Raw genomic sequence first — 14952 nt, 5'->3', positions numbered from 1 at the left:
TGAGTAATTTTAGTATGGTTAGGTTAGAAGTGCACACAAAGATTTACTTTTCACAGTTGTGGTTGATGGAGGACAAAAACTGAATTTTTATGTATTAATACTTGTTCTGCAAGGTTGCATTAAATTAAAAGTGACAGTAAAGACTAAAGAAGCTTTAATTACACTATAAAACATAATTATTACTGTTTATTTTACTGTATTTTCACACAAATTCAGCCTTGGTAACAAGGCCAGCTCTAGTGTATATAATTTATGTATTCATTTATTTATTTATTTACATGTGTGTGCTATATTTTCCCATATATTGCATCATGCCTTCACGGTTTTGAGGGGTTTGCTCTATTTATGAGACGGAAATACAGCCATGTATTAATGAGGACGATTTAAAAAATATGAAGCTGACAAAAATAGCAAAGCGCTCACACAGTGAAACACAAAGTTATTAATTATCAGACATCTCAGCCTTTCATTATTGTTGTCATTAATTAAGCACAACAGAATGTTGCCAGTGCAATATCTCATTTAATAAATAATAAACAGCTCATCTCTCTCTCGCTCATATGAAGGGATTTAACTTAGGCTAGCATGCTGCTGTGATGAAAAGCAAATAAACAGCTTGTCATTTCATATAGAGATAAATAGTTGTTACATTAGCTAGCATAAGCTCATCGCTAACTAGCAAGCTCAGGGTGGGTCTGTTTTGGGGGAAACAGAAGCACCATGTCATATTACGGCAGTGGATCACATAAATATAATAAAGTCAATGTGAGCTCTAATTGCTGCAATTAATCACAGCACGAAACTAATAGCCACTTCAAACAAATGTCACCTAAATTAATGTAGATCGTAATGAAATCTGATTATTCAATGTACAGTGGTTGGTTATTCACACACTAAAGCCTCAATCACTTCTCCGATAAAGGTCTGCCGAGATCAGCCTCGCTTTCCAGATAATTGGTTTTCTCACCACCAAAGCGACCTTGCGACATGATGACATTGTGGTACTTTTCTTTCCCTAAAACAGCTCATCCTGACCTTTATATCTTTAACAAATTACCTGACACATAAAGACCAGCGGCCTTCAACCTTTTTCGGGGCAAGGACCTCTCTGAGGAAGCTTTGGCTATAAAATCATGCTATTAATGTATTTACATACTGTACTTTGTACATCTAAAGTGATTCATAAATGAGTCATACTTAATATACAGTGGCATGCAAGCGTTTGGGAAACCCCTTGAAGAATCTGTGAAAATGTGAATAATTTTAGCAAAATAAGAGAGATCATACAAAATGCATGTTATTTTTTATTTAGTACTGTCCTGAGTAAGATATTTTACATAAAAGATGTTTACATATAGTCCATAGGACAAAAAACAGCTAAAAAAATTTAAAATAACCCCTTCAAAAGTTTGGGAACCCTTGGTTCTAAATACTGTGTGTGGTTTCCTGGATAATCTACATTTTGTTTTGTTTTGTTTTGTTTTAGTCCCTTGTTAAACTGTAAAACTGAGCACTGTTCTTCAGAAAAATCATCCAGGTCCTGTAGTTTCTTCAGTTTCCAGCATCTTTTGCATATTTGAACTCTATCCAGCAGTGACTGTATGACACTGATCCATCTTTTCACACTGAGGACAATTGAGGGACTCAAACACAATTATTAAAAAAGGTTCAAATGCTCACTGATGCTCCAGAAGGAACCACGACGTATTAAGAACCAGGGGGTGAAAACTTTTGAACAGAATGAAGATGTCCAAATTTAGTTGAAACATAATTTTTTTTCCCATTTAGTACTGGCCTTCGGAAGAAACAGAAGATACTTGCATGTTTCCCGGTGGACAAATTAAGTACACTTTACCTTGATCTTCAAATTCAAAAGGTTTTCACCCCCCGGCTCTTAATGCATTGTGTTTCCTTCTGGAACATCAGTGAGCATTTGAACCTTCTGTAATAGTTGCATGTGAGTCCGTCAGATGTCCTCAGCGTGAAAAGATGGATCTCAAAATCATACAGTCACTGCTGGAAAGGGTTTAAATATGCAAAAGATGCTGGAAAATTGAAGAATTCACAGGACCTGGAAGATTTTTCTGAAGAATAGTGGTCAGAACAAAGGGATTCATGAACAACCATCACAAAACAAAAAAAATACAGTCGCAGATCATCCAGGTAACCACACAGTATTAAGAACCAAGGGTTCTCAAACTTTTGAAGGGGAATATTTGAATAATTTCAGCTATGTTTTGTCTTGTGGACTATATGTAAACATCTTTTATGTGAAATATCTTACTCAGGACAGTACTAAATAAAAAAATTCTTCAAGGGGTTCCCAAACTTTCACATGCCACTGTAAATAAGCTGAAGTTGTAAACATTAGCTTTTGTTAAACGCATATTTTCACAACAAAAACTGGCAGACCCTGTTGAAGACCTCTGGTTAAGTCTAAATGTGTCAGAAGGACAAAGAAGAAATTGCCTATTATGTCAGCAGAACATTAATCTTGCTTTTGTGTGTGACACAGCAAATGCTACACTTTTGTTCAGGAACAGCCTGGGATCATTTTTTAACCTCCCAGTCTATGATTAATTCATCTAATGTCTGTCTAACCATAACCACAGTTTAACTTAGAAAATAACGTCTGCAATGACTAAAAACTCACTTGATTTCCCTTTGGCTATGCAAACAAGACTCAAACCAATCAATGCAGAGTTTTATTGCTTTGCCATTAGCTTGATTGTCAAACACCGTGTGTATGTGCGAACATCAGCATGAACACCTATTATGTGAAAGCATGTCATTTGCGGACTTGCGCGAGCAAGGCAACAAACAGCCAAGTGCTTATCTGGGTCCTTAGAGAGAAACAGGAAATTGAGTTTATCCAGTGTAATGGTGGGCAGAGTCACGCAGGGAAACAGACGGACCATTTCTCTCCTATTAGCAACCATGTGTTATTCATGAGGGCGAATTTAGTGTGAACTATGTTTCATTGATATTCCGCGCACTTACTTTGCGCTGACTGTCTGGGGACCGAAGCCATTCTGTTTTATGCCTTTATTTATTTATTTATTTATTTCCACGCTTAAAATCTGCATGGTGTGAAAAGGCATGGTGACCGTGGGGTCACAAGGTCAAACATCGAGCCCGGTTGCAGGCCATTTAATCAGCCTCGGCTTAACAAGCCTTCAACAGTAATAGAAGGGTTGAGAATAGACGGACAGACAATGAAAGAAAGAATAAGAGAATGAACTGAGGAAGTGTTCTGGCTGAGATTGGCGGCTTACAATAACATGAAACCATGGAAAATGCCACACACAACAACATGACTTCCATTGTTCCACAGGCGTAATCCCTCTTCGAGTTTCGGGAGCTAGGATTGGTGTTATTGACCGAAGCGCTATGGAGTGGTCAAAACAGTCGTATTAACTTGATTTGGTGACACAGGCTTATTGCGAGCAAAAAAATTATATGACAATACTCATCCACATCCTCTGTATTCAGTAAATGACAACCCTTCGGCCCCTGTGCCATCCCTCCTCCTCGTTATTACCTCTCATCCTGCTACTGCCCTTTGCCATTCTCCACAACACTAAAAATATCCTGCCTCTCCTATTCTCTCTCTCGACTTGTCTCTGGATGAGAAGGGTGTAAATTGCTGTGTGTAAGGGATCCAAGAGGGCTCACAGAGGACCAGGATCAGGGAGGTGACAGGTGTGAGGCAGCAGATCTCTCTGGAGTTAGTTTAGTAATGCAAGGTGGAGAAAAGACGACAAAAAAAGCCTCACCAAAATAACACCAAGCTAATGCATACCTGGCATCTCAGGGCTGGCGTGATTTGGAGACGAATACACTCAAACAGTAAAATAGAAAAGGATAGGAGCTGAATAAAAGCCTACATATATAAAATCCCTCAGAGTTATATTGACAGAGGGACCCGAGTTATATCTAGAGACGAGAATATGATAGAGATTTGGGGTAGGCTTTTTTGATTTGGCCCAGTAGGCATGCAACCACCATGAAACCACCTAGAACACCCTAGCAACTGCATAGCAGCACACTAACCACTCAGAAAACCCAGCAACTACAAAGTAATAAACTTAAAACCACTCAGAACACCATAGGGACTGCATACTAGCAGGCTGAAACACTCAGAACACTCTAGCAACTGCGTGCTAGCACACCAACACAAAGCACACTCAGAAAACCTAGCAACTACAAAGTAACACGCTAAAACCACTCCAAACAGCCTAGCATGCTAAAATCACTCAGAAAAGCCTAGCAACTGCATGCCAAAACTACAGTAAAAACCATCACAGAAATTCTAATGGTTTCCACCACAAATACCATTGCACACATTGCAAACCACCAACAATTTACCATTCAAATATTTTAAGAATTGTTTATTGTAGTGGGTTTTGGGACATATTCCATTAGGATTTAGTGGTTTTAACAAGCCACCAATAGAAGGGGACAAATTACCAGTAGAGACCCACAGGGACTGTTACAGTTTCTATTAAAACCAATGCAATTCCCATTAGAACCAGTAAAACAATTATAAATTCTGTGATGGTTTCTATTGTTGTTGTTTTTTCAGCAGGGCATCTACAGACTAGCATGCTAAAACACTTGGTACACCCTAGCAACTGTATAAAACCTAGTAACTACAAAGTAACATGCTAAAACCATTCCAAACAGCCTAGCATGCTAAAATCACTCAGAAAAGCCTAGCAACTGCATGCAACATACTAAAACACACAGAACACACAAGAAACTACAAAGTTACAAATTAAATCTACTCAGAACACCCTAGCATCTACAGACTAGCAAGCTAAAACACTTGGTAGACCCTATCAACTGTATACCAGCACACTAAACCATTTGGAAAACCTAGCAACTACAAAATAATGAACTAAAAACCACTTTGAACACCATAGGGGCTGCATACTATCATGGTAAAACACTCAGAACACTCGAGCAACTGCATACTAGCACACTAAGACAAAGCACACTTAGAAAACCTAGGAACAATAAAGTAATACTCAGGACAGCCTAGCAACTGCATGCAACACACTAAAACACTCAGAACAATCTAAAATCTACAAATACACACACAAAAAAACACTCAGAACAGCCTAGCATCTACAGACTAGCATGCTAAAACACTCAAAGCAGCCTATACTGTAGGCAACACACTAAAATGCTCAGGACACCCTAGAAAATACAAAGTAACATGCTATAAAACAATCAGAACACCCTAGTATCTACAGACTAGCATACTAAAACGCTCAGAACACCCCAGAAACTGCATGAAACATACTAAAACACTCAGAATACCCAAGAAACTACAAACTAGCATGCTAAAATACTCAGAACACCTTAGCAACTGCATGAAACATACTAAAACACTCAAAACACCCTAGAAACTAAGTAACATGCTAAAAATCACAAAACACCCTAGCATCTACAGACCAGCATGCTAAAACACTCAGAACACCCAAGCAACCGCATGCAACACATTAAAACACTCAGAACACCCTAGAAACTGCAAAGGAACATGTTAAAACCACTCATGCTACACAAACAGTGTGGCATCTACAGGCTAGCATGCTAAAATACCCAGAACACCTTAGCAACTGCATGAAACATATTTCATGAAGCATGAAACAAAACAATTAGAAGACCCTAAAAACTACAAGATAACCTAAAAACCAGTCAGAGCACTGTAGCATCTACAGTTTACCATGCTTAAACACCCAGAATACCTTAGTAACTACATGAAATATGTACTAAAACATTTAGAACACCCTAGAAACTACAGACTAGCATGACAGACTTACTGAGGCTAATTCAAGTAGTGCCTTAGAATGTTAGCTGTAAAATGCTAAAGACATTTAGAACATTCCAGAAATCATCCTGACAGTCACTCACAACACCATTTCATTATGGTGCCATGTATTTATTTTCGCACTTTGGCCAAAAAAAACAACAACTCATATTTTCTTTAGAAAATGTAAAATATAGTTGTATGTGTTTCAGTGACGTGAGAGAGGTGGTGTGCCATTTGTGATTAGCTTGTGGGCCACAGATAACTTGTGTCTTTATCCAAGGTTGATTTAAAAAAAAAAAAAAACCTTATCTCAACTCATGCTGTTATCTACAAGGTGATACAGAGTTCTGTTGAAGTTTCATACATAAAAACGGAAGGAAACAAATGATTTTGATCAAAATAATTACACCTGCAGTGTGACAAAAGCTGAGACAAACAGAGGGAAGCACAGTATGTGCGATTAGGTGATACGCCTCCACAAAAGCCAATGCTACGCCAACGGAATAAGTCTATTATGTAAAGTGCTGAGGAAGAATTTCATTATATGTGATATGCGAAGTTTAATGCGAAGGGGTCTGCAAACAGACGTAAACAGTCAGCGAGTAAGAAAAATAAAGGGAAAAGGCTTAGCAGCTCTGCCAGCCAAAGCTGAGTTGTTTGCCTTGTCTTTTCCGATTTATTTGGCTGAAATCCCCAGAAGCTTAACTTTCTGTTAGCAACATGCCAAAGAACTTTTGCTCATTCACTCAAAGGACAGGTGTCACACTAACAAAACACATGGGGAAAGGATGAAAAAATATCCAGTACTGATTGGATAAAACCTCAAGTAATATTGGATTACTACACATCTCATTATTTGGGATCTTTTAAACATTGAGGAGTTTATTACGATCTATCTTTTGAGCCGTTCCTCTCGGCTAGGTAATTCTCAAACCCACAGCAATATGTGCGGCGTATCTGAACACACAGCACTGAAGTTGTTTAAGGCTTGTGAACCAGACATCATCAGTTTGTTGTCTGATTTAGAGTGGAGATAGTTTTTGGGCGCTATAATCCCTCACGCTCAATACCCTGAAAAGACTCCAGACCTTTGCCATATTTTGAAACGTTTGCCATCTTTGCTGAAATACAGTTTTGTACCATATCCAGGCTCCTGCAAGTTTTGCTAAAAACAGATTAGCATATGTGCAACGGTAGAGGAATATGTATTTCTGCTTTAGGTTACTGTTTACGGTAGCTGACCGACATTACAAGAACACCAACAATTTTTCTGTTAATCCCACACGTACACGCAAGGCCCACGGGGGGAGCTTGTGAAGGGTTCCGGTTGCTTATTTAGTCTGTTGGTGAGGACATATTTTATTTTGGCATGCCGCTAGGACAAATGGGATTACACGGCCACTCTGGGAGCGAGGCTGACGCGCAGGTGAGGCAAGCTGCTTGGGCGCTGTCATCAGACGCCCAGGGAATCATTGCTAAAGGTCAGCGGAGTCTGCATCTGAATGCCACAGCTTAGACACATTTGGAGTCGAAAGCTATTCCAATAAATATCCGCTCATCTCCTGTAAAAGCGTAATTCCAGCCTCTGTATTTTGAAGGCAGAAACCTGGCGGATTATGGTGATGTTAAGAGGCAGCGGGAGCGAATCAATTTTGAGTGAATGACAGGAATGATGCTTTGAATAATGCATTTTTGAAAAGGAGGGCGGGGGAAAAGCCGCGGCTCGTGAGCAAATGGGACTCTTATAATAGTGGAAAATTTTCTCCTTTCCTGCCATTCTGTGTGTAGATGAATTGGTGGATAAGTTACACAAAATGGCTCCAAGGAAGCATGTCAGAAAGCAGCAGGGGTATTGTATGCCTCTCAGAGGCTTAACACAGGTTTAACTAAGCACTCAAGAGGTTGTTGGTAGGCTCTGGGATCAGTCTCAGCAGAAGCAGGGTGAGCCCGACTTATACACACGCGGACAGAATAAATACTCGTAAAATACCAGATTTTGCCACTTCCCTGAAGGGCTCAGAACCTCTAAAGCGATTCTATTTCATTGTCATTGTTTATTTCCTTTTCAAAAGGGGCTTAGTTTCATAGGGCAGACCTCATTTCTTTCAAAGTCTGCTGAAAAGGCCATCTTAGGCCAAATGAGCTTCAACAAAATTTGATATAGTCTTTTAGAAGATGACGGTTCACCAGAGACGTCAAGGTGGTTAAGCAAGTTAATGCGATAGTCTTCCCAAAAATGAAAAATCTGTCATATAGTCACCCTCATGTCCTTTTAAACCCTTCTTCTGTAGAAAACATAAGACGGTATTCTGAATCATGTCTAGATGTCTTTTTTTCATACAGTGAAACTCAATATGGCCCAGTTTTGTTTGGACCCCACCATTTTTTTTAAATATGTTCCACATTCGATGAAAAAAAAGGACAGAGTTTACAGATTTGGAGCAACATCCCTGTTAAAAACAAACATATGCTGGTTAGGTATGTTTTAATGCTGGGATGCTGGTGTTTAGCTGGTCTATGCTGGTCCTTTGCTGGTTTATGCTGGTCATGTTGCTGGTCAAGGACCAGCATAAACCAGCAAATGACCAGCATAAACCAGCTAAGGACCAGCATAAACCAGTAAAAACCAGCAAAGGGCCATGTTAAACCAGCATACCAGCATCAAAACCTACCTAACCAGCATATGCTGTTTTTTTGAACAGAGATGAGGATAAATCATGACAATTTTCATTTTTGGATCCTGAGAGAGACAAACAAATCACATGCAAAGCTGGTATTTTCTAAAGAATATAATTACCACCATGAGTACAAGGCTCTGAGCATCTAAAGAAAACACAATTTGATGAGCTAGACGTGAGAGTAGGGCTGCACGATTAATCGAACGATGTTGTGAGGCGCGTTTAGTCAATGAAGCCGGTACTTTGATTAGTAGTAAATCCCCATCACGTGCGTTCAGCTGGAGCGGCAATTCAAACACCCCAGCGTAAATCACTGACAAGCCACGCCAAATCGCGCTCAAAATCGAATTCGATTTTCAGCGCGATTTGGCGTGGCTTGTCAGTGATTTAAGGCTGTGTGTATTAACTGCCGCTCCAGCTGAACGCACGTGATGGGGATTTACTACTAATCAAAGTACCGGCTTCATTGACTAAACGCGCCTCACAACATCGTTCGATTAATCGTTGCAGCCCTACGTGAGAGGACACAATAGTGAAATGGTGTGTTCTGATAATTTTGCATGTCTGCCCTTTTAATATATATATATATATATATATTGCATATGTATATGACATTGTTTACCTTGAGGCATGCACATTAGCATTTCTTGATGCATCTGTTTGCAGATACTATTGACACTGAACTTGTGTCAACATGATGAGGATGACATTGGTCTTGATGTTTGATCTTTATGGGAAGACAGTATCAACTGAACAGCTCGGTACAGCCATTAAAATGTATATAATACATGCTACATCAGTAGTCTCAAAATGTCAAACTTCCATATATATTTGTTCACTATGGATTCTATATTGATCCAAGGTTTACTAAGATCTGTATAATGTTTTCTTTAATGTATTCTTGCTTTATGATCTAGCTCAGGGGTCTCCAGACATGGTCCTGGAGGGCCAGTGTCCTAGAGAGTTTAGATTCAACCCTAATTAAACACACTATCTAGGTAATCAAGGTCTCAGTAGACACAGAGATTTTCTTACTATTGCAGGGAGATGAGAGGGTCTATATTACTTACTATTAGAGAAAGCGTAACAGTCAACTTGGATCATGTGTGCCTTGATAATCAGTCACATTACAGCCTTGACAACAATAATAGTTCAATCCTAAAGCATTGTTTAGTGTAAAATTTTTTGAAAATTAGCCAATAGGCAGTCGATTCATTAAATGATACGCTGTTTCCTCTAAAAAGCTGTTTATTCAGCGTAGTGAAGCATCCCCTCCATTGACAACCATTCAAAGAAAGCTTCTGGTCTCCTTTCCCAAAACAAAAGCGTTGGCTTTATCTGTTATGCTTTTTTGGCTAAAGGTAGCAGGCTTGCCTTCTATTGGCTTTGGTAGGCATGCTAGAAACTTCCAGACAGGTGTGTTAAGGAAAGTTAAAGCTTCCAGGACCGAGTTTGAAGACCCCTGATCTAGTTGTATTATAGTGTTTCCCAGCCTTCTTTGTACTGGGTATCCCTACAGACCCATCATTAAGGCTCAAATACCCTTTTTGTCACCAAACCAGAGATGTGCTGCTCTTACTTGATATTACACTCAATATCATTCAGCATTATCATTCATTTTAAGTGGCCATTTTTACTACAACCTTTAAATAAAAAAGGAAATACTGTGGATGGAAAAAGTCTCAAAGTATAGTGTCTACATTTAATGAGACACCTGAGCTTATTTGTCTTACACAGGTTTTAACAGTTCTGGGGGCAGTTATGGAGAAACTTTCTCAAAGAAGAACAAACAGCAAATATCTTCACAATACAGAATGTATGACTCCAAATTTAGTTTTAATATAGCAAACACTAAGTCTCTCTTTCTCTCTCCACATCTTTCTAGGCTGTGGGCTGGAGTTCCTACTGGTACTCTGTGGGCTGGAGCTCTCTTGGTCCTGCCCACGTCACTGCATTTGCTACATGGCCCCCAGCACGGTCAGCTGCCAAGCCCACAACTTCCTGTCCGTCCCAGAAGGCATTCCTCCCCACAGTGAGCGAATCTTCCTCCAAAACAACAAGATCCATCGACTACTGCGGGGCCACTTTAGCCCTACCACAGTCACTCTGTGGATTTACTCCAACAATATCACATATATCGAACCAACTACTTTCCAAGGGTTCACCTTGCTGGAGGAACTGGACCTGGGAGACAATCGCCACCTACGATCACTGTCTGCAGAAACCTTTCACGGGCTGGGCCGGCTCCATGCCCTCCATCTATACCGCTGTGGCCTCAGTGCACTGCCGAATAACATCTTCCAGGGTCTCCGCAACCTCCAGTATCTGTACTTGCAGGTGAGACACTCACATAACTGCTTGTGTAACAAAGAATGTCTTATAGTAGTAGTAGAAAATTATAACCATTATTTTGTTTCTGTGTCTAAAGGACAACCATTTGGAGTATCTGCAGGATGACCTTTTTGTGGACTTACACAACTTGAGCCACCTGTTTCTTCACGGGAACCGTCTGTGGAGCCTGCATCAGAATACATTTAGAGGACTGGGGGCTTTGGACCGGCTGCTACTCCACCACAACCAACTTCAGTGGGTGGATCGTTTGGCATTCCACGACCTGCGGCGTCTCACTACCCTCTATTTGTTTAACAACTCCTTGACGGAGCTAGCTGGAGAGTGCCTGACCCAGCTACCCGCACTGGAGTACCTTCGCCTCAACGACAACCCTTGGGAGTGTGACTGTAAGGCTTTATCACTGTGGGACTGGCTCAAAAAGTTTCGAGGGTCCACGTCGTCAGTGGGTTGCGTGGCGCCGTCAGAACTGGCAGGCAAAGATCTGAAGCAGCTGAAGAAAGAGGACTTCCCGAATTGTTCCGGATCCGAGTCCCTGCACCAGAGTAAGACCAAGACTTGGGCAGGAACGGATAAAGTCTCACTGAAGCAGGAGCCCCATCCTGCCCTGCCTCCACAAACACATCCACACCACCCCCAACTGAATGAACAGTACCCTTCCCCTCCCTCTCCACTGCCCCAACCACCCCCTGCCATAAATGGCGTACAAGCAGGACCGGGAGGGTCTCCAGGCATAGTCCCTGCTCAGAGGCCCGGACGCTCTCGGAACTGCACGCGTCAACGTGTTAGGGGCAGCAAGGGGAAAGGACCCAACGAGGTCCACACCTTAAAGGAGATGGCGGATAAGGAATACTCCTCTCCTGATTTCACCGGGAAATATGATGAAACATCTTCTGATGGTTCAAACACCCGCAGAAAGCACAAATGTACCCCTCGGACCTCTGTGCGTCCCCCTAGCGGGGTCCAGCAAGCCACCAACTGGGGACACTCTCATCATACACATTTCTTTCTCTCTAGTATTCTGGGACTGCTTGTGCTCATTCTGCGCTGAACTCTGATGCTGGACCATCATGGCATCACAGATACGCCACAGTCCTCAGATCAGCTCTAGCTCCAGCATTACCAGACCTACTAATGTGTGTATGTTTGTATGTGTATGTGTGAGTGATAATGTGTACTACATTGTATAAGGAGCTTTGCCAATTAGACTGAAATAGATGAAAACTGAACACCGGATGTTATAAACTCCAAATTTGGGTTGGGGAACAAGAAGAATAGTGAAGCAAACTGAACATGCTTGCACTGCCACTGTTGTTGTTCTTAATTTTTTTTTTCTCATTTCCTGTTGGTCTGGTCTACCCCTCTAGATGGAAAACCATTTCAATGAAAGAAAGCACAGATAACCAAATAAATGTGCAGAGAGAATGCGTAATAGGAGGCACAAGCTTGCAACATAAATGGAGATTGTGTTTAGAAAGCATGTCCTACAGCTTCATTTTTCTTCAGCATTTCTAACAACAAAACAAACACATAGGAGACCATCAAATGGAACAGATGCTCCTAATTGTATAAGTACAATGTCCTGTGTTAAATATATCACATTATTGCCAAATAAATGCACAAATATATTGGTGTTCAGGAGTTTCAACCATTGGTAGGACTTGCTTTCTTCACTGATAGATTATTACCTAACAAAAAGTGTTGTACTAAATGAAAGTGTTCTAAACAGTCCTCCTAAACTGAATAGCCAGTACATAAGCACATACATTCTCCTTACCTCAGAAAAGTTACGGCCTAAATACAACACTATTTTTACTTTAGATGTTTGTATTTTTTTTTTGCCTTTCAATAACTTCCTACATTTATTTTTTCATATTTTCTTTGCTTTTGCCCTAAAAAGTGACTTCAGGTGAATCATTCTTATTTTAGATTGTATTGTTTTATAACATCACATAAAAGCCAATGGTTATACTAGCTGCTATATTGTTTATAGAAGCAAATGAGACCCATTTTACCTCATCTGCTTCCAAACAACACCGTTTGTTTGTGTGTGTGCGTGCGTGTGTCCAGTATAAAAAGCTATGAAAAAAATTAGAGTTGTGTTTGTTTCTTGTCCTCTGTGTTGTTTGTTTTGTTTGGCTGTGACTCAGAGGACTTAGAAATGGACTGCTGATGGGGGCGCCGACTCTGGAGGGGACACAGGTCTAATTGAAGTGAACTCTATTTTGAAAAGCGCCTTCAGCCTAAGCCCGCCATTGAAAACATAGACACCTCTCTTTCTTAGAGCGGTGTGAAATCAACTGTTTTAACAAGACAGACAAGAAGAAAAGAAAACAACAATTAAAAAAAATACACACACACGAAAACTAAATGTATCTTTAAGAGACTTGATGACAAAAACACATTTCAAATTTAGCATGGCCAAAAACAATGACCTTTTGGAGCCATAGGCCTGCTTGATTGCCTCTACAGTGTCTGCTGTGAATGCAAATAGGAGTCCGGGAGAGGGACAATCACCTGAACACTCGGGACACTATGGATGACGGACGGTCTGCCGTCACAGATGCTGTGGAGTACAGGAGAACTGTCCCTCCTGTTCTAAGACACACTTTGTAAAAATAAGGAGAACTGTATCATCACAATCTGCAATGGAAATATTAATCAGTACTATGACACTGACATCATTAATGACATTTTTGATTACAACAGGGTTCCTGAATCTCTGAAGAACCTCTTTTCAGAACGCAATTATTATTTTGATTATTAATATGATTTTTTTTTTTTTTGGGGTGTTTTTTTGTTTCGTTTATACATTTATTTAGTATGTCCGTAGGGCACCATTTTCTGACTAAACTGCACAATCCAGTCTCCTCTCGTCCCTCCCTTTCTCTCTCTTCTGTGTCTCTCCATCCTAGTGATTTGATGGTTTAACGAGTCGTTCTCAAAAAAACAAGAAAAAACGTTTATAAAGATATTAAAATCTATATCTTCTTATGTTAAATGTGTTTGTTTGCATTTACTTTGCTTGTGTTTTTATAGATGTCTATAAGGCCTGACAGAAGATGCCTTTTTACATATTTCCACCTCTCTTTGCCTTAATTATTCATTTAAATGTGATTCTTTGACAAGTATTTGTTGAATCATCCTAAAAATTTGATTTAACATTTTAAAATATTATATTTATTTTTCTTACCAACAACCATTAGTTGTGTGCTGTTTAAAGCAGTCTGTTATGCTCACAAAGGCATCATTTAGTTGATTAAAAATACCATGAAACTGAATTATTGTGAAATATTATAATCTAAAATAATTGTTTTCTACAGTTGAAGTCAAAAGTTTACATACACCTTGCAGAATCTGCAAAATGTTAGTTATTTGACCAAAATAAGAGGGATCATACAAAATGCATGCCATTTTTTATTTAGTACTGACCTGAATAAGATATTTCACCTAAAAGACATTTACATTTAGTCCACAAGTGAAAATAATAGTTGAATTTATAAAAATAACCCCATACAAAAGTTTACATACACTTCATCAGTGTATAGCTGTTCATGAGTCCCTTGTCTGTCCTGAACAGTTAAACTGTCCACTGTCATTCAGAAAAATCCTTCAGGTCCCACAAAATCTTTTTTTTTTTTTTTTTTGAGATCCATGTTTTCACTCTGATGACAACTGACAGACTTATATGCAGTTATTAAAGAAGGTTAAAATGCTCACTGATGCTCAAGAAGGAAAAACGATGCATTAAGAGCCGGGGGTGAAAACTTTTGAACGGAATGAAGATGTGTACATTTTTCTTAAATATCTTTTTTTTTTTTTATTTAGTACTGCCCTTCAGAAGCTACAGCTATATTTACATGTTTCCTGGAAGACAAAATAAGAAAAATTTACCCTGATCTTCAAATTCAAAAAGTTTTCACCCCCCAGATTTTAATCCATTGTTTTTTCTTCTGAAACACAAAAGATGAATCTCAAAACCATAGTCATTGTTGGAAATGGCTCAAATACACAAAACTACTGAAAAACCAATTTGTGGGACCTGAAGGATTTTTCTAAAGAACAACGGTTTAACTGTTCAGGACAAACAAGGGACTCATGAACAAC

At 39.6% G+C, this 14952-nt stretch overlaps 1 protein-coding gene across 1 annotated transcript in view; it reads left to right on the top strand.

The window, feature by feature from the left end:
* Positions 1–13801, top strand: part of rtn4rl1b (reticulon 4 receptor-like 1b) — a 183819-nt gene extending 170018 nt beyond the window's left edge. The window contains exons 2-3 of the mRNA XM_073817897.1: positions 10382–10833; positions 10925–13801. Coding sequence (XP_073673998.1) covers positions 10382–10833; positions 10925–11896 — 1424 coding nt within the window. The 3' untranslated portion in view covers positions 11897–13801. The remainder of the gene's footprint in view (positions 1–10381; positions 10834–10924) is intronic.
* The last annotated feature ends 1151 nt before the right edge of the window (positions 13802–14952 follow it).

Source organism: Garra rufa, chromosome 14 (assembly GCF_049309525.1).
Source record: "Garra rufa chromosome 14, GarRuf1.0, whole genome shotgun sequence".
Lineage (NCBI taxonomy): Eukaryota > Metazoa > Chordata > Actinopteri > Cypriniformes > Cyprinidae > Garra > Garra rufa.
The sequence above is the reverse complement of the archived record's forward strand: the minus strand, read 5'-3'. Positions and strand labels throughout refer to the sequence as shown.